This window comes from Melospiza georgiana, chromosome 7 (genome assembly GCF_028018845.1).
Source record: "Melospiza georgiana isolate bMelGeo1 chromosome 7, bMelGeo1.pri, whole genome shotgun sequence".
Taxonomy (NCBI): Eukaryota; Metazoa; Chordata; class Aves; order Passeriformes; family Passerellidae; genus Melospiza; species Melospiza georgiana.
Window position 1 is genome coordinate 6143377 of NC_080436.1, and position 26635 is coordinate 6170011.

General features: G+C 42.2%; 1 protein-coding gene across 1 annotated transcript in view; it reads right to left on the reverse strand.

Annotated features, from left to right (window-relative positions):
• Positions 1 to 26635, reverse strand: part of SPAG16 (sperm associated antigen 16) — a 379082-nt gene that overhangs the window by 104098 nt on the left and 248349 nt on the right. The window contains exons 14-15 of the mRNA XM_058028073.1: positions 21615 to 21680; positions 2543 to 2669 (exon numbers count right to left, since the gene is read on the reverse strand). Of these exons, the coding sequence (XP_057884056.1) occupies positions 2543 to 2669; positions 21615 to 21680 (193 nt within the window). The remainder of the gene's footprint in view (positions 1 to 2542; positions 2670 to 21614; positions 21681 to 26635) is intronic.

Sequence of the window (26635 nt, forward strand, 5' to 3'; positions counted from 1 at the left end):
AGAATATGTGCACGTGGAGATGCTGCTGACTTGCACATAAAAAAGTAAAAGTGAATTTAGTTTAAAAATCAGTTATGCTGGGGGTCCATCTTGCACAGTAACTCTGGTCAGCCATTCACAGCATGCAGAATTCAAAGGATATGTTAATTGTGTATGACATCAGAAAAATTTCTGATACTAGACACAGTATTGAAGAGCAATACCACCAGCAGGCTGAGTTCCAGGCAGCTCCATCACCACCTCTCACTGAAAGACCATGAGTTTGTTGCAGAAAGTGCAGGACAAAGCAGAAAATCCCCATGAAGTGCAGTGGTAATTAATAATATAATTATTTTCTGTTAATTCACAAGTATGGAAAAGTCCACCTTTAAGCTGGGCTAAACAAAAGCTGAGGCAGAGTGCAGCTGAAGCAGAAAGATTTATACAAAGCTGTTGTCATTAATTTATCTAAGATCTGAGTGTGGTTCTGATCAAGCAGGAAGTGGCTTTAGGCTGCTGTTTAACTAACAGTGCAGCTCAGGCATTTAGGCCTGGACCAGCAATGGATCACTGGAGCCAGCAAGGTTCATCCCCAAAAATGCCATTGGGAGAACCCCAGTAACTCACAAACTCCTCCCACCTGGAGCATGTCATACCCACAAAGGTAACACCACTTAAAAACAAAAGACAAATGTGCTTGTCTACACTGCATTTGCAAAGATAATTACTTGAAAACAATACAAAGGAAAGCAGAACAAATTCTTCCATTAGCTGGGGCCTTCCTATCTGCACCCTCAATCTTGTTTGCTGATACTGCCAAACTTTTCATAAACCTCTTCTATCATTATTAACTTTCATTTAAATAATTCTTGGGCAGAAAAAAAAAAACCTGCTCAACCATGGCTCTCTAATCTGGTAATTAAATCCACCTGTAAGAGCTGAACAATGTGTGCCTCTGACTATTAATGCAGTCAGGCATTTTACACTGGGTGGTGAAACATCAGCTGGAGAGACTGAGGGACACAGCTGGAAACTGAGCCATGTTTTGATAAGGAAAATCAACACAAGCTGCTCCACAGGCAGAGGTCCTGACTGAGGCAGATGTCCCATTCCCAACAGGCTGTTAAACACAGGATGTATTTTATCTACTCTGCCCCTCTTGCAGCAGGTACAGCGTGTCTCAGCCAGGTATTTGCCTATCTTCAGCCAGCTGGAATTCCATCCTTTTGCATTCTGCCTCTCTGTGATCATCCACCCCAATTTGATATCTCTGTTGTGTGGTTATCTCTGCAGAGATAATTTTGGATTTTGTCCAAATGATGGAAAAACATGCCCATTTAGATTACCTGAAGCTGATGACATTTCTAAAAGAAAAGTTCCCATCTGGCAGAACTATTACAACTGCATTTTTCAGGGGTGTGGTTCTGCTGCAAATGACCCAATATTATATACCATAAACAAAGATGCGAAACTTCTTCAAATCCTCCTGAACAAAAAATGATGTCTTATTCCAAATCACACACATAAATACCATAGTGGTTAAACGTGTCTTTGGGAAGCTGCCCAAAACTGGACACTGCCAATGCATTTTTATCCCCTGGAAAATGCAAGCACCTTATTCAATGATACAGCAGAGAGATCCATGAAATCACTACACATATAATATGGAATTTGATGTCAAAGTTTCCTGCCAAGGGACTCAATATATTGATAATATGCATTCCATAGTATGTGGGTCATTATGACAAAACATCATCCTATTATTTTTCTTTAATGATTCCTTATCCTGCCTCAAATTCTATCAAAGCTTTATGTTTTATGAACACATAATACAAATGTATACTTATTTTTCATGTGCCTATATATATTATGTTATATATTGTTGTATTATATCATGTTGCACTAGCTTTGAGTAAAACCATTTCCTAAGCCAGGATCTAATTCTGTGTTGCAACAGGAATGCTTGCCTGTGCTTTGGAACTGAAGATTGTTTTAAAACAAAAATGTTTTAGAATGGCTCCTCTTCAAATGAAAATGCAACGTGCACTCACAGTACTGCTGACATGGTAATACATGGTTGATGATGAAAAAATAACTGCTTAATTCAATTCCTGTGCCTAGCAAGCAGCCCTGTCAGCACGATGAAGTTCTGAGGCACTTCTAAGAGGACTTTGTAAGAGCGTTATGAAATGCAACTCCAGAATTAGCAAATAAAAGAACAAATGGGGTAATGGGGAATAAACACCACTGGAACATAGGTAATCTCACAATGATTTTTACCTCCATTGATCAATTCTGTATTTTATATAATACTGTTGCAATTAATTGTACTCTTTGTTATCGTGCATTTTTCATTTTATATACATGGAGCAGCAATCCAATTTGGCAGTTTAGCCCATAGAAAACAAACATATTGATCATTGCCACAATCAGGCATTTCTTCATCAAAATTACCACATCTGTGCTGCCTCACACATGTTATCTGCCTCCAGAACTAGAGAGAGATTAGAGAGACTGGACAACAAACCATGTTTTAGGGAGGAAAGCTGTTTTAGAAGCCTACCAGAGCGATGAAAGGCCACCTGGTTGGCAGGGTGGGGACCTGCGTCGATGGAGAGAACAGGGAGCAGCATCCGCATGTCCCAGAGCTTCAGCACGCCCGAGGAGTCACAGGAAGCAATGCTGTCCCCCTGCCAGGGATGGAAACAGAGTCAAGGCATTGCTGCTGCCCCCTGCCATTCAAGTTCATTGACCCGTGCACCTTCCACTCCTTTTTCATAGGGTGAATCGAGACCATGGAATCACAATTCCTTGGATTCTGTTCTTAACTTTAGGAGAGAAGTACAGCACCTGAAGTACCTGTTACTGATGTGATACCCAGAAACACAGAGTTGACACATTTCATTCTTGGCCAATCACAACAAGCAAGACTAAGAGGATAAGGCTGGCTTATTTTCATGACACTTTTCTTGTTTTACAGCCTGCTCTGATTCCGGTGAAACCTTTTCATTAGCTTCTCTCTAAAAGGAGAAAGTCCAGTTCAATGTCCCGACCTACTCCTGCAAGTATACCATTTGCTTTGTCGAGCCTAAAAATTGAATGGGAAGGTACGGAGTCCCCCGGAGCTAAGAGCCGCTCCGGGGCGTCTTTGGGCAGAAGCCGCGCTAAGGAGAGCGCTGTGAGCGGCACAATCGTCTTTGCGCGGCAGCACAGGGCTGCCACACACAGCAACTGTAGCTAAACAAAGAAATAAATAAACTATTAGATGTGAGGTTATCACAGCCTCTTATCAGCTCTGGTGGCTTGAATAGCAATGGAGACAATGAGACTAGTTCTAAAGAGACCAGTTCAGGAGAAACTGGAAGTACAAAGGAGAAAAAGTTCATCCTGTATTCTGACACCGGTGTCCACTAAGAACAGGTCTTGTGGTTCTTTTCTTCCCACACAGACACAGGGTTGGCCTTTTAGCCCTGATTTTCTCATGTTTTCCATGTGAAGAGTAAGATGAGAGCAGAACAGACACTCCTTCCCTGCTGTGTGTTCCACACTAAGGGACAAGTCCCCATCCACTTCAGGGCTGCACTGGATGATCCTTCTGGGTCCCTTGCAGCTCAGAATATTCTGTGATTCTGTGAGAAACTCCCTTCTTCCAATGAGCCAGAAGCATGCAGGGACTATGCAAGGAAAGAGAGCAGGACCATGTGTCCCATGCCTCTGTTCAATATTAACTAAAACCAAACCAACCAAACAACCAAACAAGACCCCCACAAACAAATAAAAAACTCAAACAAAAAACACCCAAACAAACAAAACCACTCTATCCTGCCCTCAAAAAAACCAAAACAACCCACCCTCCCCACAAGAAACAAAAAAACCCAAACCTCTACCCTACTAAGATTTTTTTGATTATGTAGCATATAAATAAATGCAAAAATCTAAGAAGGCAGAGTAAAGGATGCCAAACTATAACTTTGTTTAGCTAATTGCTCCCACTAGAAGAGAAAGAGCTGCCCAGCTATCCATGCAGAAACATTTATTTTTCATTTGAACCTTCTAAATAAGGATTCAAATCCCTAAGGCAGCTCAGCTGGTGTGCACTCACACTTATCAATGTCTCTTACAATTCATGTAAATATAAGAATATATTAAAGAATATTGTTTAGAAGGGGAATCATTATTATATGGAAGTAAAAATCAGCTGAAACAGGGGTCAGATACTGCAGCCATGATTTTAAAAAACAAAATATTTTTTACATCTTCCACATAAATAGTACCTGCAATAAAATTTGTGGTGTTTTCTAGCAAATAGAGGGTTTAAGATCTTAAAATATCCATCAGCTGCTCAACTAGAAACTAATGGCTTGCAAAACACTACCCTGGTGTAAGTAAAATGAAATCTTTAGGTTCATTTGGAGGAGATCTAAATGTCAAAACTCCATTCTGGCTTGTTACAGGGACTAATGCAGACTAAACACCAAGCAACAAAGTAATCATTGCTTGGAGAATTCTGCAGCCAGGCTCTCAGCACCTGCTGTTTTGCAAAAAATATATCAGTAACCACAACTATACCCCACCCAACACAGTGCCATGAGCATCATGGCTCTTTGAACTGTCTCACCATCTGTGCCCACTGAATTCTCCTTCATTTCATCTGGATCCTTCCAGCTGGGAAACAAAAACCAAAAATCTCCAAAATGCAACAACTACACTCAAACTTTTGTATGGCTTGAACTGGAACTCAGGAAAGCAAATTCTTAATGTGGGGGAGAAAAACCCCATCATTGTGGATATGAGACTTGAAGAGTCATCAGACTCAGTCCCTTCCTCTTACAAGCAGTGTTTTCATACATTTGCTGTGTTAGAAGTGCTAAATTCCACATCAGCTGCAATTCCCCATCCACCTGATGCTGCTGATCCAAAGCAGCCCATGAGTATAACAGGAGTGTAACAGGGCTTGTTCACATGCAAACTGTGTCCTTTAGGTTAAATAAAAGTGGGGTTTTGCAGCAAAACTCCCTTCTTGCTCCCTGATGCATTTCAGTTACTGTGTTATCCACATCCCACTTGGACACTATTTTCTTAGACTATAAATAATTAGCCCTTCCTTCTCTCCTTCCCACCCTTCCCAATAGCATTGAGCCTGGATGAATTATGCATACACCCACTGCTGATGTTTATAAAGCAACTCCTGCCAAACTGATCACCAATTTTGAAATGATCTCACATTCAGAGGGGCTAGGGATGCACATCTCAGCTGATCAGAGGTGTTACACAGGAATAACTACAGAGTGGGATGTCTCCTTCCCTTAGGTCATCACCCATCACTCCAGTAAAGGGAAGAGGAAATGATTATGTGTGTACAAAGATCCCTCCATTCCCCAGCATAAATTCTTGACCTCTGGACCAGCTCTTCACACTTCACCAGCCCCTCATTTCCAACTTCTTCTGCAAAGATTATATCCATCTCTATCAATGGCCCTCTTTGGAAATCACCAGTATCCTTTACACCTGCTACTTCATATCCTTTAATACGACTGTGACATAAATTGCATTTTACTCTGGTTTTTTTTTTTTAACCAGAGAGACATTTTAACAAAAATTTACTTTGGGAGTGCGTGTGTGAGTAGCAGTTTTGGTTTGGTTTAGAAATGCGTGCCTTCCCACTTGTTTTGCATGTGTGCAATAAATGAGTTCAATAAATGCTGCTTAATTACAGCTTTGGTAGCTCAGCAGCTCTGACCCAGATCAATGGGCAGCCCACCTGGGTGAGACTGCACATAATCCACTCAGGGTAGTTACAGGAGACACTCCAGTGGCTGCTCTGTGACTCCTCCTTGTGTCAGCCACAGTCGCACCCATGGATTTTCAATATGACATTTCTCCTGTAGGTAACAGCACTGCCCAGCTGATGGATCATAGCAGCACTGAGAATGTGGCCCTGGAACAGATATTATGCCAACATTGATCAGAGACAGTCCCTGCTGCAAAGTGACTGAGAATGGAGAGCTGACTTTGACCTTCTCACTGGTCCTGATGGGAGCATCGTTACTAGTGGCATAATTATGAGGAAAACACTCTAATTTACTTGTATTGCATGTTTTCCCTTCTAGTCATTAATTTTGCTACAGTAGCTGGCTTATCACAAGAGAAGAGCCATTCCCCCCTTTCTCACAATGCTGCCATCCCATTCTCTGCCATGTTTACTTTGCTCCATTGCTACTACAGACCCCTTGGGGAAACAAAGCTCCTCTCTGGCAGGGATTTACACAGTCCAGCTGTCTGTAGGTGCCAGATGCACTGCACTGCCCTCACTCATTCTGGACTCACTTGCTCAGGGCCTGCTGTTAATAGGACTGAGGCTGTGGGTTCAGTCCCTGCAGAGGCTACTCACTGAAGAGCTGGACTCGATGATCCTTGGGGGTCCCTTCCAACTCAGATTATTCTGAGATTCTGGGATGTGTGGCCACACCAGAAAGGATGAACCCCCTGATCCCTGAATAGCAGCAGTGCTGGAGAAACCTACCCTGGGATCATCCCACTGTGCTGTGTGCTGGGTGACCTAGAGAGATGGTCCTGCTCCAAAGGGTTCACACACTGCCTCAGTGGCAAAGATAACCAGCTCTTGCTGTAACAAGGCTGCAGACATTTTAGCAATTTCCTCCCAGAGGCCTGCTATAAACAAAGTGTGTGTAAAATGTAACAGCCAGCAGTGTATTTGGCCTGATTTCTGTGATTAGACAGCACACCTCATCAGGAAACAGAAGCAAGAAAACAGACTTCTGGTGGCAACATATCAATGTACACAAACAGGTGTTTGATCAGCCTTGACACACTCTGCCCACAGACTTATTACTAAATGCATTAATTATCCCTGATCCCGAGGCAGCTGTTCACTGAGAACATCACATAATGATTTTGTTAGTGAGCTGGCTATTACACTTCAGCACTCCTTCTCTCTATTCCACACCTTATCCAAATCAACTGAGCTGGAGATGGGGGATAACAACTTTTCAATAGGAAGAAATAAACCAGGACTGTAACCAAGCTGAAAAATTATTTGGAGTTATACACCATTCAAAGAAAAAGAAAAGGATAAGTCATATGTTAAATGAACTCATTTCCATCTGGCCATGGGCCATTTTCAGAAGCTTTTAAGGCAGAATCACTTTAAATTCTCCTGCAAGCTTCTGGCTTTTTCATCCCTGCTACAGTTATTACTTTAGTCATTCATGGAAGAACCCCCTGCCTTGCTCATGGTTTTCTTCTTGTTGTTTCTTGCCACACTGAAGTCTTTTTTATGATGTATTTTGGATGCTGTATTTTACTGAACAGCATGGTAGACTATCAGGCCTTGACTGATTTTCTACATGTAAAAGGAGAAGACAATGAGTTCCAAGGAGAAGAGGTGCAAGAGCAGATTCCCCTTGTTCTGATTTCCTTTCACACTACATTTGCTGCTGCTCAGCCCAGCTGCATCAGCTCCTTTAATCAGAGAGCATGTAGAATGATTCTATAAAACTGGTCAGACTTGCTGCCTAGTCTATAGAATCAAGCTGGTACTGTTTCGTGTGTGCACGCTGGAGTAATTAAAGAATTTATACAAGGATTCAATTAGTTTGCATTCACACACTGGCTCTGTTCCAGGCTCTACTTAAAGGACTTTGCAAGTCCTTTAATTGCCTTCACAGTTACATCCTCTACTCTTTACCTTCCTGCCAACTCAATGAACATCTTTATATTCCAGAATACCTCCCATTAAAATGGACATGCTCAGCTCCATATACATCACAATCCCAATCTCAACTGACACTTGCAACAAACCAAATAATTGTTACATAGGGAATGAAAAGATTTATTTAGTTTCCATGAAGTTTTTAAAAAAGCAACTTCCTTCTTCCCTTTTCTTAAAAAATGCATTTTTCCCTTCTGAATATTAATGGTTAGCAATGGGACTAATCACCAGGTACACTTTAGGTAAATATTCCCTGAAAACTGCTGTTTCACACCCCTGAGAAGGATAAAAATCTGCATAATTATGTCTCTTGCTTATAAACACACCTCTGGATTTATTGCTGAAAGATCAATAATACATGAAGCACATCAGGCTGCTTTATCTCATTTAGACTGCAGTGGCATCCTCCCAGGAGCATCCTCTTTAAATTGAAGGCAGGTCAGTAGTTGTTCCATCACCTTTTGCCCATATTTTTAAAAAGGCAAAACAGCGGCTGAACAGCAACTCATTTCACTATGACAAGTCCACTGCTTTGCAGTCCTTTGTTTCCAGGACAGATGCAGCTGGATGAGCTGTGTTTTAAGGGACTCCTGCAATGACTTTGACATTTTCATCAACCCCAGTGGCCACAGATCTATGGTAGGCCCCTTCCCAGCCAGAGAGAAGCTTGATAATTACTGCCCCTTTCCATTACTCCTGGGAATCCCTTGAGCTCGGCCATGACAAAGGGCTGTTGTGTCGCAGATATTTTTTCACAGAAATCCTTTCTTTCAGATTTCTGTGTCTTCTGGAAGGCTGAGGCCTCAGAAGAGAACATAAACAATTATTATCAGCTGCTGGGGAATGCAACAGGGGCACCTATTTTGATTCCAGATATTACCATGCCCGTGTGGGTCGCTGCTGGTGAGAGAGAGACGGTGAATCTTGTTTCTTGAATCAGAAGGCTTGATTTATTAAGATATCATATATAATACATAACTATACTAAATAGAATATAGAGAGAGGTTTGCAGAGCAGCTAGGCTAGGCTAAGAAATAGATAGAAAAGAATCTATAACAAAGTTGTGTTCAAGGACTCAGTCCCCTAGCTTGCACTGGTGACTGGCCCTTAATTATAAACATAGAACATGAACCAATCACCAATGAAAATAGGTGCCCCTGTTGCATTCCCCAGCAGCTGATAATAATTGTTTATGTTCTCTGCTGAGGCCTCAGCCTTCCAGAAGACACAGAAATCTGAAAGAAAGGATTTCTGTGAAGAAATGTCTGTGACTCTGTTGAGTTTCTTACTGGTCCTGCCAGCCTTGTCCTCAGTCTCTGAACCCAGCAAAAGGAGTTTTGCTCTGTGTGCACAATCTGGTGGGAGCTCTTGGCCATGACGTGCCAGTAGGCAAGGTGGCCACATGAGGAACAGCTGCCTCAAAAGGACAGGCTCCAACAATCTGCATTTCTAAGGCTCCCTGTGGGACACATCCTAAATCACTTAACTGTACCCCCATTTCATACACCTTCAAGGGAATGTTTTTAAGAGAAGGAGTCATTACCTCCCACATTTACAGCATGAGCACATCAGAACCTGAGGAGAGTTATTACCTTGTGGCAATGCATAAACTAAATACTCTCCATAAAAATAATGAGAAACACAGGCAGTGCATCCAAAGCCCTGTCCCTGTGCTGCCCCATCCCACTGTGGAGGAAGGGAAGAGTGATCCCAAGAGAATCCAGGCAGAGGTGGGTGAATCTGCTGTAGTGGTTACAAGGAAAAAGATTTTAATGTCCAATTAATCCAAATGAATTATGTAAAATATGATAAAGATGGAGGAAAAAATGTAGATGCAGTCCATTATTAGACTAATGACTAATCAATCACCACCCATTTTTTAAAAATCATGCTTAAAACATCACAGTTTCAGATGAAAATAGCATCTTTTTGGAAAGCCATGGAATTACCTAGCCTGGCAAAAGTACAGAGCCACACTGATTACACTTTCAAAGTGTGGTGGTGCATTTTTAACAATTATGAGCATCCAGAGTGGGGGAAAACAGTGATCAAGGGTTTTTAACAGGCACTTTTAACAGGCCAGGATTTTCCCATCTGCTTTTTTCCTATCTTTGTCCTTTCATAGTTTTGAGTTCTGCATTGTGATCAAAGTTGCAGAGCATCAATTATATTTCAAATCAACTGAAAACCCAGAGCTCATGAAACTGGGGTTTTCACTCCCAGTGGAATTTTTTTTACAGCTTTGAATAGCCAGGAACTGGTGAGACACCAGCTCTTGTGGGGGTGAGGAGAATCCAAGACATTGATGCAAAACCAATAATCTCAAAGCTTCACTGTTGGCTCCTACAGAAGATTCCTCCAACTTAGCAGCTGTCAATGAACAACTCCTGATTTTGCACTAAGAAGAACCAGGAGAAGCTGACCCAAGAAAGTAGCCATTGTTGCTTCCAGAGCATATGTGATGCCTCAGGTTTTAGCTTTGATATTTTTCAGATTCTGTGCTGCTTTAGTGTGTACTTCTGAGTTTCATATTAGGGGATGGTGAGCTCTCTGCACAGAGTAGGGAGACAAAACAATTCCTTCTCTAGCTGGGGACCAAGGACAAATGATCCAAATTTCAGAGCATAAACAATGGTGCAGTGAAGAGAGAAAAACAAGCAGGATGGGACTTCACCATCTAAAGCTGTAATTGGACAATTAACTCCAAGATGCAAATGGACCAGAACTTATAAAAGTGAGAGACCCTGTGACCAGTGTCCATTTTGTGACCATTTTGGTTCATCTTGGGTGCAGCCCTGGCTGAGCTCTTGTGCTGCCCAAGGTGGATCCACTGAGGCCTTTTAATAAAGGGATTATTAAATGGATCCCTGCTTTATTCTTTAACTCTGGCCTCTGTTCTAGGTCAGCCTTTCTAGGCATCATATGGAGACTCAGAACACTCCTTGTGTCCTCCAAAGGAGGAGCTCCACTAAAAGTAATCCATGGCAATGGCAGAACTTTGCTGCAGCAGAATTTCCAATTCTACTGACTTTCAAAAACAACCATGGATCACGGGTCTCTAGTTTGTGTACATGCACTCTGCAGGCTTTTCCCTTGCTGTGTGAAACCTGGGGAGTCTCTCCTCCCTTTGTCACATCAAGTAGCAGGAAGTGCCTGGTGGTGTGTTTGAGGAGCACAACACATGCTAGGATTGCAGAAACCCTTTGCATAAATTTACATAAGAAACCACTGCACTCCCTGCAGAGTTGCTGCTCACAGTGGTTGACATTGCACTTGAAACAGTGCTGCAAAGGGAGCAACAGCTTTTGCAGGGAGGTTTAAAATAATCAGTTTTGTTTTTCCTTTTCTAACCATCAAAGAAGGGTCTGAATGCTGGGAGCTGTGCAGTGAGAGGAGATGAATGATAATTGCCATTACTGGCTTTTCTCTGCATTTTTGAGGGATACCATGACTAAAGTAAAGTTAGGTGCCATCATTACCTGATTAGCCACTGCTGAGAGCAACAAGCATAAAAATTCCTGAGCTACACCATGTTCGTGCACAAGGATTTTTTTGGCATTCAGTTCCAAATGTGAAAAACTGGGTACTATTCATGTAGCAATGTTAAAACACAGATATAATACATATTTTATAAAATTCATAAATTAGAGGCAAGAGATCTATTGCTGAAATGCAAAATTGTTCATTTTAAAACGCAGAAGATCTAAGTCACTGAAAAAAATGAATGTCAGTAAAGTACATGTGATTTTTTTAAAGAGAAACCACCAAAGAACACATAAAATCATGGAATCCTTTAGGTTGAAATAAACCTCTAAGATCATTGAGTCCAACATAATATTTGGTTCCTTAACGTGTCTTTGGGTATTTAGTAAGGGGAACTAAAAGCATAAAGAAAATTAGAAATTAGAAATGTATTCACACAAGCTTACCCAATTCTGAACTCAAATAAATGTATGAATCTCTCTCACAGTTTAAATGTATTTCAGGTGAAAGAATGATCAGTTCAACAAATCTCATCCCATTATTTTGAGAACAACTTAACAAAAAAACCAGCTAAATATCTATGGTGGGATGACACTGCTGTGTCCCAGCTGTCCCTCAAACCCACTCTATGATTTCCTGCCTCAGCTAGACAGGACAGAGAGAAACAGAACAAAAGTTTTTTGGGTTGGATTAAAGACAGGGTGATATCACTCACCAAGCACTATTATGGACAAAACAGACTTGACTGGGGAAAGGAATAATTTAATTTATGTAGGAGACTGGAGGAATGGTTAACAGGCTCAAAACAACCAGGTGGGAAGTGGGGTGGAAACAGGATGAACTCTGTCTCTTTTTTTTGCTTCTTAAGATATACTGTAAACCTGACTGAAAAATTCCAGTCAATGCCTTCTTACCTGCCTTCTTGTGTCTGGGTAAATTGAAGTTCCTGAAGTGCCTTATTCAGTCTGGATGTTGTTTTACATTTTGCCAAGTACCTTATTTTACCTTAATATTCTAAAGTTTGCAAGTCAAAGTTTGTTATTCAACCACCTGAGAATTTAGTTGTTTCTCCCATTCACTGCCCAGATTAAACCAAACCACCCTCTCCTGAGCCCACTGAGTGGGACAGGACATTCCATCCTCATGGACCTCACTGTCCCCATGGCCCTCAAAGCCCTCACGGTCGCCATTGCTCTAACAGCTCCCACAGCCCCCAAAGCCCTCATGGTCGCCATTGCTCTAACAGCTCCCACAGCCCCCAAAGCCCTCATGGTCCCCATTGCTCTAACAGCTCCCACAGCCCCCACAGCCCTCATGGTCCCCATTGCTCTAACAGCCCCCCACAGCCTTCACTGCCCCCACAGACCCCACAGCCCCCACAGCCCTCACGGTCGCCATTGCTCTAACAGCTCCCACAGCCCCCAAAGTCCTCACGGCCCTCACAGCCCTCATGGTCCTCATTGCTCTAACAGCTCCCACAGCCCCCAAAGCCCTCACGGTCGCCATTGCTCTAACAGACCCCCACACCCTTCACTGCCCCCACAGACCCCACAGCCCCCAAAGCCCTCATGGTCGCCATTGCTCTAACAGCTCCCACAGCCCCCAAAGCCCTCATGGTCCCCATTGCTCAAACAGCCCCCAAAGCCCTCACGGCCCTCACAGCCCTCATGGTCCCCACTGCTCTAACAGCTCCCACAGCCTTCACTGCCCCCCCAGCCCTCACAGACCCTATAGCCCTCATGGTCCCCATTGCTCTAACAGCACCCACAGCTTTCACTGCCCCACAGCCCCCATGGCCTTCAGAGTCCCCATTGCTCTCACTGCCCTCGCAGCCTTCACTGCCCCCACAGCCCCCAAAGCACCATTGCTCTCACTGCCCCCACAGACCCCGCAGCCCCCAAAGCCCCCACAGTCTCCATTGCTCTCACTGCCCCCAGTGACCCCACAGCCCCCACATGCCTTCACTCCCGCCCTACCTGGTCCCCATTGCTCTAACAGCCCTGACAGCCTCCATTGCCCCCACAGACCCCACAGCCTCCACAGCCCTCAAAGCCCTCACAGTCCTCAAAACCCTAACAGCCCCCTCAGCTTTCATGGCCCCCAAAGACCCCACACGTCTCACAGCCCTCACAGCTCCCACACCCATGACTCAGAGCCCTCACAGAGCCCACAGCCCTCACAGCCCACATGGCCCTCACTAACCTGAGAGTTCCACACACCCCACAGACCTCTGCAGGAGACCAGAGAAATGGCTGACTGGCTCAAAACCACCAGGATAGCCACTGCTCCTTCCCCCTGTCTTCTTGAGTCTTAGTCAACCTCTGGGTCACACTGAAATGGCGGTGGCTAACCTATGGCCTGTCCCAAATGGCAGTGACTGAGCCATGGCCTGCCCTGAAATGGCGGCAGGTGATCCAGAGCCTGCTGAGGGCTCTGATATGGCTGTGACTGAGCCATGGCCATGACTGAAATGGTGCAGCTGATCCAGAGCCTGTTGAGGGCTCTGACATGGCTGTGACTGAGCCATGGCCATGACTGAAATGGTGCAGCTGATCCAGAGCCTGCTGAGCGCTCTGACACAGCCATGACTGAGCCATGGCCTGCCCTGAAATGGCGGCCACTGATCCAGAACCTGCTGAGGGCTCTGACATGGCCATGACTGAGCCATGGCCTGCCCTGAAATGGTGCAGCTGATCCAGAACCTGCTGAGGGCTCTGACACAGCCATGACTGAGCCATGGCCTGCCCTGAAATGGTGCAGCTGATCCAGAACCTGCTGAGGGCTCTGACATGGCTGTGACTGAGCCATGGCCTGCCCTGAAATGGTGCTGTCTGCATGGCAAACCTTGCCCTGCAAACCCAACACAGCACCAAAACAATATGCATTCCTAGCCCTGATGGACTTCAACTATGCCTTCTCAATTATTTTCAGATTAAATCAATCTGATATTCAAGTACTTTCTAACAGTGATATTTATTCAACCACAGATTAATTGCATTATCATAACAGAGAAGCTTTTCCAAAGTAGGTCCTACTTTCATGCTTGCATAAATTCCTTTTAAATCCATCTTGATATTCTGCAAAGCCACATCCTTTGCACCACAGATCCAGCACTGTTCTAGGCACCCTGCTTCCCTTCGGGCATGATTTGAGAAGTGCTAAATGTATTCTTACCAAATACAAACCTCTGGTGTAAACTAATCCCATTTTTCTACCTTACCTTTAGGTTAAGCCCTTTTGAAGACAGCTTTGCACAAACATTGCTGGAAGAGCTGTTCCTTGTCCATAACCAAAGCAAATCCAATAGCACCTATATCAAGAGGTGGCTCTGCCTCACAACTCCCAGTCCAGGCAGTGACAGCAACAGCAGAGCAGGTAGAACTTCCACAATTTGCCAAAAATGTGACTGTCACATGACAGAGTCACAGGGTAGAAGGTGGGGATGCTGTGCTGCCTTCTCATGTGTTTTAGAACATAATAAACATAAAAACCCATGCCACAAAGAGAGGCAGGTTAGACCATACTGCATATGGGAAGTTGAATTTTGAAGAATCCAGGTGGATCTTTGCATTCTGGTTTTGTTTGTTTTGCAAAAAGATGGGTTTAAGAAACAGCTGGTAAAAAATGAATTATGCAGGGGTCTGGACCCATGGTGTACATCTGCCACAGAAAAGGCTGGTGTGCTGGGCCAGGAGATGCAATTTAGAAAAAATTCTTATTCCTTAGGATACACAAATTAATTCTTCTCCTCTAAGAAAGAAGGGCAAAGTTTTCCACAGTGCTTGTGGTTCTGCATGCTAAACAGTACTTGCTTCATGTACTGTATACACAGAGGGTCACATTCACTGCAGAACACAGAAACAAGCAAACAAAATCACATTAAAGGAGATAATCTCTGTTTCATTTAGTTAGCAGCAAACAGACATAACACTATGTTTATATTTGTAAATATAAAGTCCAAAAACATAAAAGAAAATACTCTATAGTCAATTATTATCAGTTTCTGCTGAGGATCTTTCAAGGGCCAATCTGACCTAGAATATACAATTCTTTGAAGTCTTTTTTAAAGTCTTTAAAGTTACTCAAACCCAAGTTATGTCAAAGCCATCTAAACATGATGCCACATTTTTTCTTCCCTGTACAGGGCTGTACAGAGCTGTCTGAATCCAAATGTCAGTGCATTACTCCAAATTTTTATCATGAAGTGTGGAGGCAAAGCTTCATCATGTGCAAATATTTACACGAGAGCAAAATCTGATTAAAAGCTTCAATTAGAAAAGCTCAATATTTAAGTATTTCATTTACTGCTGGTTCAAAACAAATGAATGAGACAGCGTGATGGCAGACACCTGCCTTGCTTCCTATCCCACATTCCTCATCTACAGCATCATCATGTGGATTTCTTCCCAATATCCAGTCTAACCCTACTCTCTGTCAGTTTGAAGCCCTTCCCCCTTGTCCTGTCACTCCAAGCCTTTGTCTCCATCTTTCCTGTAGGCTCCCTTCAGGCACTGAATTTCTTGATGTGTACTGAATTAATTCCTTGATTGGTTTGAAGTACTCTCCTAGAGCCAGAGCCATGAAGAAGAGCAAAAGAAGGTCTTCTAAAATCTAACCTTCCCCAGTTTGTTTGGGTGAATTTTAGAAGATAGTTTGGGCTTTACTGTGAGTTCCTGCATGGTGACATCAAAGAGCACCAGAAGGGGTTGTAAAAACAGAACTAAAAAACCAACTCTGTGCTAAATCGTAGAATCACAGAATATCCTGGCTTGGAAGGCACCCACAAGGCAAATCAAAGTCCAACCCCTGGCCTGCACAGGACAGCCCCAAATCCCACCCTGTGCCTGAGAGGATTGTCCAAACAAAAGGGGGATGCAAACCCTGAGCATGGAGGAGAGAGGTCCTGTGGCAGAATGCGCTCATCTCACATCTCATAATGCAAAAGCTTGAAACAAAAGAAGGCAGATTTCCTTGAGCTGTGGTTATTTTTAGAGTTAGTAAACTCGACAGGACTGAGTTTAGAATCTTCAAACAGGTATATGTTTATTTATATATAATGTATTTATATATGTTAGAGAGAATAGAAAAAACAGGTAATGCCATGTTTTCAAAGGCAACTTGTGCCTTGATGAAGCAAGCTGCAAGGCTAAGAGATTTTTAATGATTTTTTTCCCCAGAAAAAATTATAACTGGGATTTTGATCCAAAAACAACCCAGTGAGACAAAACAAGCAGAGAGTGGAGGAACTGCATTTTGTGTGATTTTGGAGTGCAGAAACAAACTCCAGCAGCAGCCAGTGAATTTACTGAGACTGAAGGTTTGTTTCTCAGTGCCCATCAGCTGCTGCACGTGGCTTTTCTCTGCCCTTGGCTTATCGAGGTGTGTGACACCTATTACTGAGTTTTTCTTTGCAAATCATCTCTGATGAGAAACCTGAAATGGTGATGGGAAACTGAATGACACAAACAAGATGTGACATTTCAAAATCAATCCTGGATTTGTGGGTTTTTTAATCCCACTGAAGGGCCTTGGCTTTGAGACTGTCTCTTTTCTCAAGGACACAGGGATAGAGCAACTCAGGAGAGCCACTCCCTTCCGACCAATGCATCATGAATTTCCTTGGTCTTTAACACTTAAATAAATCTCTACAGTTTTCTCACAATAAGATCCAGAGGAATATTTTTACTTCTAGGCTATCGGCTAGACATATTTATCAATACTTCCACATCGAGTATCAGAGCTGGAGAGCAAAAATATTCAAACTGATCAAAAGAAAGATGAACCTATTCTATTCTATTCTATTCTATTCTATTCTATTCTATTCTATTCTATTCTATTCTATTCTATTCTATTCTATTCTATTCTATTCTATTCTATTCCATTCCATTCCATTCCATTCCATTCCATTCCATTCCATTCCATTCCAAATTTTTCTACCCCGTTCTACTCAAGTGGCCTCAGAACATGTTATCAGGTCTGCACATAATGTGTAAAGCAGGCCCAGTGCTAACTGCAGGCTCTGTGGGTAAAACAGAGAGGATGGCCAAGGGAAGGGAGCACTCCAGCAAACTTACTTCCAAAATTAGGGAATAACATGAATATGTCAGATAATGGATGTAGAAGTGAATTCCAGAACAATTTTCAGAGTGACTCCCTAATATCAGAAAGAGCTGCTTGCCACCAAATGAAATGGGGCTGTTTTGACACAGATTTTGTTCCTTGCCATGACAGAGAAACGGAACAGATTTGTTTTCACTTCTAGGAGTGTTTGATAGCCTGAAAATGGTTAACTAATGATAATAAAAATCTGTACTTAAAATGTAATTCAGTTCTGTAATTATATTTCTTATGCATGGAGACAGAAATAAACTAGAGGAAGAACCTATTAGCCCTTTTGCATGTATAATTGAACATGTTTGATATTACTGGGTAACCTTTGTAAGCAACTGGCTTTGAGTTTATGCAAAGAGGTGAACACTTTGAATACATAAATAACAATAGGACCAGAGAGGTTTTTGATTTTGTATTCTGTTCTTTTCTTGTTTGTGTCTGTTAGATGCAGTCAGACATCCCTGGCTTTATCTGGCTATCCATAGAAACATCTGAGAGATCTGACTTTTGCATCATTTGGGTGCAGTAATGAATAAGAACTGACATCAAATATCAATATTATTGGCCCAGCTAAATGGTAGCTGACATCTAACTGGACTGCTGAGGAGGTAAACAAAATTGAAATTTTTTTTTTGTTTAAAAACTGTCTGACATTATTTGCCCTTCAGTAAATCAATGGAGGAATGACCTAGATGCTGTTTGCATTTTGGCCTGGGGAGGTAAAATTGGACAGTTGTTCTCAAGCATATTTTTTATCGTCTTTTAGGTTTTCCTAATATTACCTGTAATTCTAAAAATATTTTTTTTTGTTGTTTTAGGGAAACTTGGTAACCACTGTAATGATTCCTAAACCTGCAGATACAACACAAACACAGCATGGCATACTTCTATTTGGACACAAACACATATATACACACACATGAGGGAGCAAACCTTGTTCTACTTTAAATTCATGACTCAACCAAGCATCTATAGTCTTTATACTTCATTAGCAGAGGTGATTTACCATTGTAAAGAAGGAACAGAGCTTACCTGAAATGCTGCTTGGGTCATATCCTAGTGCAAAATAAATATCTGAAACATTTTTCTCTACAAAGTTACTGTGTTCTGGAAACATGGGACTAAAAGGGATAGTAACAGTAACTTTTAGGAGGAAAGGTGCATTTTTCTATGTCCTCAATTCAAAAGCAGCTGTGTGAATTTTGCTCAAAAGTTCCACAGACAGAGAATCAACTTGGACAAGTGCAGGATTTAAATGCTGCTGGAAGTGTTAAGTGCTGACATAACCACAAGAGCAGAGGTTTGTGCAGGGCATGGTGACTCCTGTGTCCCAGCAAGGCAGCACCCAACAAAAGGGCACATTCCAGGTGCCAAGCTGGCAGTTCTGTTCCATAGAGAACAGACCAATTAGGGAATCTCACCACTAATAAGAGTACTGGCTGAAAACCTTGCCCACTTAACCAAAAAACTATTAACTGCAGTTTCAGAAGCATGGTGTAGTAAATAACTCTGATTTAATCAGTTTCACAAAGCTTAATGAGGATTTATTTAATTTGTATAAATGCATTATTCTCTTTTATCCTCTTCTTCACACAATACTCTTCCCCTTAATATTTGGACATACTGCCTGAATGCCATCCTGATCTAACTAGAAAATTATTCCTTGTTCTTGTGCAATTAGAATTTCATAATTTTTTAAACTTCTTTTGGCATCAAGCAGCCTGAGACAGGATTACCACAAGCCCACTGGAGGGATGTAGGAGCCCATTTAAGCTGACCTATGTCCAAGCAGAAAAAGGAGTGAATCCCTTGGGATCTCTCGCCATTACAGCTCTGCACCCACAGAGTGTGACCATGCAGGCAACATTTCTGGCAAAGTATGGGATGTGCAGACCCATGACATTGGGGTATAAGAAAATATAACAACAACAACAACAACAACAATCTAAGCAGGGTTTTTTCAGCAATCAGCCTTCAGTTTTGTCATTTTAGACTTCCTGGGCCAGGTACAAACATTAGGTTGGACATTCTGAAAGTAATGTTGCACTTTGTCCAAATAGTCAATGATCAATGTCCAAAATCTTTTCTATGAAAGTATTGTTGAAAATATGACTGTTTCTACAAAAACATTTTTCCTCATAAAATATGCATTTTAAAACAAAAATATTGACACCCAAAACACCTTAATCAGCTTGCTTAGGGTGGGGTATTTTAATTTTTTGACGAGCAAGCACTAGAGGGTAAGAAAATAGTTGTCAAGTGCTGTATTTGGCTGAAATATAGCACTTGCTTTGCTAGCCAGCTGTGAGACAACTGTTACTTGTTCAACTCAGGGCCACTACCTAATTTTTCAGTGGCAGAATTAACGCTTACAATTGCAATCACAGCTTCTGGAGTTATATTCCTCACTCTGACCAGTGCTGTACCAAGTATTTCCAGTTTTACTAATTCAATCACTGAGAATGTCAACCATTGATTTCAGTCTAGAGGTAATGCCAACTGTAATATTCCTTACCATAACTCCATGCTTATCTGAAAGGTTATCAACACGTGGTCTTTCAGCTTCCTGTTAATCATTGTAGGTCTCATGAGGCCCTTTGTGAATTAACACCCACATTAAGGACAGTGCTGTGGTATCTCTACAGGATTTCCCTCATCATGCTTGCTCCTGTGTTGTAAGATGTGTCTATTCTATTTGCCATCTGTTAGAGGTGGGGCAGTTCTTATAATTGGGCAGTTTTCTTTATCTCTTTCTTTATCTCTCAGCCAACCCTCCCTCCAGGAGATCTCTGCTGTTCATGGCCACTGAGTGTCCCTGCATGGCTGATAAAATTCCATCATCCCATGGGGAGATGCTCTGCTCAGGGGAGGAGCCAAGCATTCCTACCTGGATACAATCTGAGGTTTGGAACAGCACAGCAGCCTTTGCCCACTGCATTCCCAGAGGAGCAGCTTTCTTCTCCTCTGCATTCCCAGAGGAGCAGCTTTCTCCTCCCCTGCATTCCCAGAGGGAGCCCAGGCCCATCTCCAGCACCCCTGGAGCTGCAGAGGAAAACTCCCCCCTTGTGCAGGATCCCTGCTCCAGCAGAACCACAGCTGGCACTGCAGGAGGGCTGAGCCACCATGGGATGGGACTGTGCCACCACCCTGACACACGGGGTCAGGGCCTGTTCTGACTCTGGCAGTGCTGTTTTGTGTTATTGCATTGTTTATTTTATTTTTATTTTCTTCCCTAATAAAGAACTGTTATTCCTACTCCTGTATCTTTGCCTGAGAGCCTCTTAATTTCAAAATCATAATAATTTGGAGGGAAGGGGTTTACATTCTCTAATTCAGGGGAGGCTCCTGCCTTCCTTAGCAGACACCTGGCTTTTCAAACTGAGACATCCTGTTAAACACTCTCTGTTCCCCACCTCTCAGTGTCTCAGGGCACTGAGAGGCACGTTGTGCCTGTCAAATACAGATAGATGCACACAGCCAAGAAAGAATTAAGATGCCTTGGGAATTCCTATTCCCCTCCCTGAAATTAGTTTATCCCACACCTTCTGCTGTGCCAGCCCCTGGGGTTTGCCCTACAAACACACAGGGCTGGCAGAGCAGTTGGCAAAGCAGCAGCTGATACTGAGCAAGAGGAGAATATTCAGGATATCCAGCAGGAAAAATTAGTACCTTGCCCTGCCTGTAATGAAGGTGCCAGTGGGAGCACAGGAAGCAGGAACAGCACAAAGTTATTTTTCAGGAAAGATGGTCTCTGAGAAAAAGGCTGCAGATACCAACACATGCCTCAGCACTTCCACACCAGCTTTAAAGAGCAGTGTGGCCAGGAGAGCTGCAGGAATCATACATCACAAATGTTTGGGTCAGAGTATTTCATACGGCCTCTTAGAGCCATTCGGAAGAAATTCCTCCCCTTCCAAAGTTATCAGTCTTTCAAACAGCAGTCTGTCACCAATCCCAGTCAAAAAGGTTCTTCTCAGACAACAACTATAAATTAACCAGCCAGGGGAAAAAGCCCAACAAAAAATTCATTTAAATAAAATAATCAATGATCCCAAGAGAGGGGAATGGCTTAGACATCATGCACTGATCTAAGGAGGAAGGAGGGAGCAGCAAGGAGTAGGCAGCTCTATTCTAACAGGCACTGGGGCTCTGCTCTGGCTGGCAGCTGGGGCCACTCTGAGCCACCACTGATTCTGAATCCAGTCCCAGAGGTCTCTGTATCACCAAGGAGCAGGACAGTGTGGGCCAAAACAAGGAACATGATGGTTAAAGGGGGAAAAAAAAAAGGAAATTTGCATGCAGAACTTACCTTCCTGTTGAATGTAGCGTGATTACAGGAATGCGCGTGACCCTGGAATGTGTAAACACGGAGACCCTAGGAAAGAAGCAAACATTTAAATCAGTTACTGCAATGTAAGTTATTCTACAGCCCTGATTTAAACAGAAAGACCTTGTTTTTATGGCTGTGTGAACATCAAGACACACTGTGTGATACAAAGCCAGCTCCTGGTTGCTGGAACAGGAACACGTTTTGCACCATTGCTAAGGATGTATCTCCTCACTTCCCATGGCAGCCAGCAGCAAAGGTGCATTCAAATATCCCCAGGTAAAGCCATGCCCTGGCTGCAGGGCTGCACTTAGAAGGTGGAATTGCTCCTGCCAAAACACTCAGGCACTGAGTCACTACATGCTTCTTGGTATTCCACACACACCAACTAAGGCTTCCTTAAGGAATCACAGGCATGAAATCAAAATTAATTATCTTTTGTCATCTCCCACATTAGGCCATAGGTGACCTACATAGTGCAGTAACATATGTCAGATGTCATCATTGATATCTGGCTTGTTCTCCCAGTACAGGAGCCATCCAACCACAGTATCTCCTGCTAAAAACCCTGAAATCTTCATGATGGCAAGACACAGGCATTGAAAAGAGATATCCTTCTCTGTTTTCATAGAAACCATTGGCTTCATGGGTTAAAAAATACTTCCTGTTAAAAGTGAAGCCCAGGTCGGAGCAATGCAATCATATGCTGAAGAACAGATTTTCCTCTAAGAAAAGCATTTTATTAACCTGCAATTGAAAGACAGTTTGCTGCATTTTTCTGGAGAGTTCAAAAAACCCAAACACAAGATCTGAAACTCCACTACTCATCCTGGTCTTGAATAAATCTCACAGGAGCAGGGGTAACATAGGTTAATCATATGTCTGTCATGCTTTTGGAGTTTATATCATCAGCTTAATCCCATTTTATTTCCCTGATTAAAAAAAAAAATCAATCCTACTCTGACATAAGAAATTTGAATTCTCTTTTTCACTGATAAAACCTCCTACATTTTATCATCAGCATGTCTAGCAGCATATTCTCACTGTTTGCAACAAGCCCTTTCAGAAAGCAGTTAATGAGCTTTGACCACAAAGTAATTCTAGAGGGACACTCCCCAATAATGCTCTGTGGTTCACATTATATCTCTGAACCACTTAGGAGAACTCAGCCCAACCAAGCAGCAGTTGAAGGGGATTACATTGTTGTTGTAAATATCTCAGGGGTTAAGAGCAAAGAGGGGAAGGAGCTATTGAGGCTGAAGAGCACTGTTGATGCAGGAACATATGGGGATTCATTATCTGCAGAAAAATTCCAGTGGAAAATTAGAAGACAGTTCTTGAACAGAGAGATACAAAAACTTACTCCACTCCAAGTAGTGGGGATAAAAAAAAATCTCATTACTATAAGAAGCTGCTTGAAAAGCCTGGAAATAAATGACCTTCTCCTGTATGTGATCTTTTGCCTAGACTTGGAGACCAAGGAGGCTCTTTCCAGTCTCACTCATATGGCATTAGAATACAAATCTCTGATAAAGCCCAGCATTTAATGCTGCACAGATCTCCTTTTGTTTAAAAAAATGTCACCCAAAGGAGGGAGCATGCTACTTTGGCAAGTGCCATTTTGTATCTCATTGTATTTTTCATTTACCTCTCTGTGTCCAAGTAGTTTCTGTCCAAGGCCACATGGCTATTGTGATCATACTAGGAAATTGGTATTCCCATAAAAGGATTGCAAGGCAACAAGAGAAAAAGGCTCTGAACTATTAAAAGCTCTGTATTTAAAGAGCACACCATCCACCTTGAGCATAAAAAGGTTATCTGAGCACAGTTCTTGAGTCCTCCATGGTTTTCAACAGTTACAAGGGGAAATAGTGCTAAAAAACTCATTCCAAAACCCCTGCATATTTATAAGTTAGATATTAGATATAGGCTGGATATCAGGAAGAGATTCTTCCTCCAGAGGGTGTGTGGCACTGAACAGACTCCCCAGAGAACATGGGCACAGCCCCACGGTTGCCAGACAGATAGTTGGGGTGTCTGTGCAGGACCAGGAGCTGGATTGATGATCCCAGTGGATCCCTTCCAGCCCAGCAGATTCTGTGATTCTGTGATTTCTAAGTAATAAAACATGAACCAATAAATGCTGATACAAGGAAAATTTTAATAATTACAAATTCACTGCTGGAATAGAAATGCGACTATACAAAATTCCCTAAGACTGACAGGCAACTTAATTTGATAAAGTTAAAAGGATAGGAGACAAAGATAACCAAACACAAGCAGTCTAGTGAGAAAAAATGTCAAGGACATGAGCTGTACCTTGTGGCCCAGCAGCAATATCGATTGCACCCAGCCCATGGTAACAAACCAAGTGTTGGTGCATGTTTTGCATGTAAAAAGTAGCCCTTGTAAAATAACTGCTGCTGCTCAGCAGGGTGTAGTATTTACCCTCAGACACTCTCAAATACCAATACACACACAGCAACCTTTCCACAAACACAGTAAAAGCCTGCTGTCACAAACCAGTGGGAAAAAAGAAAACCACACACATGCTGCACAAAATGGATGTGAACTTTCAGCTTTCCCTCCTTAAGTCAATTCAGTACAAGCCCTCTGAAAAGGATTTTAATAAAAGTAATAATAATGATAATAAAAGTGAGACAAAGGCAATGGTTCTGCAAAGTGTTTCTCAATACTATCAAAACTTAATTTCCAAATTGCCACTTTGTTTTTATTCAGTGCACAGCTCAGGTTTTCTTTACCCACATTGGGAAATCTGAGTTTTGCAAACATAAAAACAAATCTGGAAAGCTACTACTTGGCTGTAATACCAAATAGTAATAGATATTCTGTGGACCAGAATTCAAGTTAGCACTGAGCTTTCAGCAGCAAGAGCTCAGCAGCAGGTTAATGAAATCCCTTTTGCACATGCATTCTGCTTTTCAGGCTTTAATTATAAAATAAGCCACTATAGCACCACCAGTGCTTCATGCAGTGTGGAACTGAACAGGGTTCAGTTGCAACCCGGGTGCATCTGCCATTTCAATGAGTTTCTTTAAGGCTCAAGTTGAGCAAGAACAAACATTTGGGACTTCACAAGGAAAAGAGCAGGGAAAAAGAAGGAGATTGACATTAGGACAGTTCTTAGTTAGGGGAAAATTATGGTCCTTTGCTGTAGCCTGAAGGTCTCACTGACCATCACCCCCTACAGAAGGAACAATCACAAACAGAGCAGGAGCAGCAACAAAACAGCAGAGCAGAACTCTGAAACTGGAAAAAGGCCCATTTCCCCCACCTTGGTCTGGACCAAGGGTCTATCCAGTCTCATTGAATTGGACATGCCAGCAGTATAAACCATGGAAAATACATTATTATTGTCAACTGAGTCTTGACTGAAACATTAATGGAGGAAGTGTGAGTTCCATTCCCTCCTTGAGCTATTGTCAATTACATTAATAACCATCCAGTCTTCCTCTGCAGGAAATACATTGACAACAGCATCATTCAAAGAAAACAAAATATGAAGTGCTCTCCATTGTTGAGATTTTGGAGGTTTTTACTTATTATTCCCACATGCACACACACATATAATTTTCCAGTCTGAAATCCAGAAATTAACATTAGAATCAGTGGTTAGAAACACTCTGGCATTATGCTGTGGAGCCTATCAACCCTTCAGCTTCCACTGAACACAGGCATTAATTGCCTGCCTTGGACTGGAGCTACCTAAAAGACTCCTGAGAGAGAAAACATTCCTTTGTTAGAATGAAATCTGGTATTGTGTAAAAGCAACCTGATCTTTGGAGCCAGGCATCTGTGAGCAGTAATCCTGCTGAAAAGTAGTTAAACAAGGTTTCAAAATTCAAATTATTTTTTTTGTTCCTACTTTCAAAGGATAAAAGCCCAAGATTTGGGAATCAATAGTAAAAGTCTGCTGTAAATCCTCCCCATTGTGTATCCACATAGATATAAGAATACCAGGGTAAGACAAGACAGGCTAGAGACAATCATAATTAATTTGCTTCTTTGCATTGCAATAATTAAGTTCCACCTTTAACTATGTAACACAGCAGCTGAATCTTCCTGTACTTGTTTTAATTACCATTTCAACAGCAACAAACTAAAATTCCCAAACTTAACAAGCCATACTGCATGCACCTCTGGAGAAAACAGCTAAAACCAGTAGGGTGTCATTTGAAAGCTATTAATGTTTCTCAAAGTCTGCTCTTTTGGTTTTCTTTCTGGATTTTGAATGATTTGCTGTGAACATGAACATCTGACACGAACAAACTGACTTTGCAGGTCCAGATTCAAGATAACAAATGCATTAGATCAAGCTGTGTGTAATACTGTAGTCACAATAGGTAATTATCTTTATGAGTTTGATATGAGCTTTTAGATAACAACATTTGAGTATGACATTTATCTAAACAGTGTTCAGATAGGAGATTTATTTGTAATTTCTTGGTTCATTTAGAAATTAACTCAAAGAAATAATGTTCATTCAGAAGGACTAAAGTGAGAAAAGTGTTCAAACCATGAAGCCACTCAGCTGTGGAAATGTTCACCACATTCTCTTTATTAAAAACAAACAAAACCTCCCATAAGTTCTTCATGAAAAGGTTTAATTGTGTTTGGGGGAAAATGAAAGTTCTGAGCTTACACAGGTAGAATTTTTCCAGTAAATCAAATATTGTAATGCTTTGGAAGCTCCCTTGGCTGGACCTGAACTTTTCCTAAAGCAGGAATGTTCAGTGTCCTGTGATTTCTGGCTAACGACTCATTTGGAAGTTCTAACTCTCCTCCTTCCTTGTTGGATTATATATCATTATATATCATAGCAAAATGCAAAATTAAAACGGTGCATCCTCCTCATTCCCATGCCTTACTCACAACATGGCCTGGCTGCCTCAGCCAGCACTGGGGAGCTCCGCAGGGAATGGGGCAGATCCAGCAGAACTGTGGTTCCACCATCCCTCCTTGCCATGAAGTGGGAGACATCA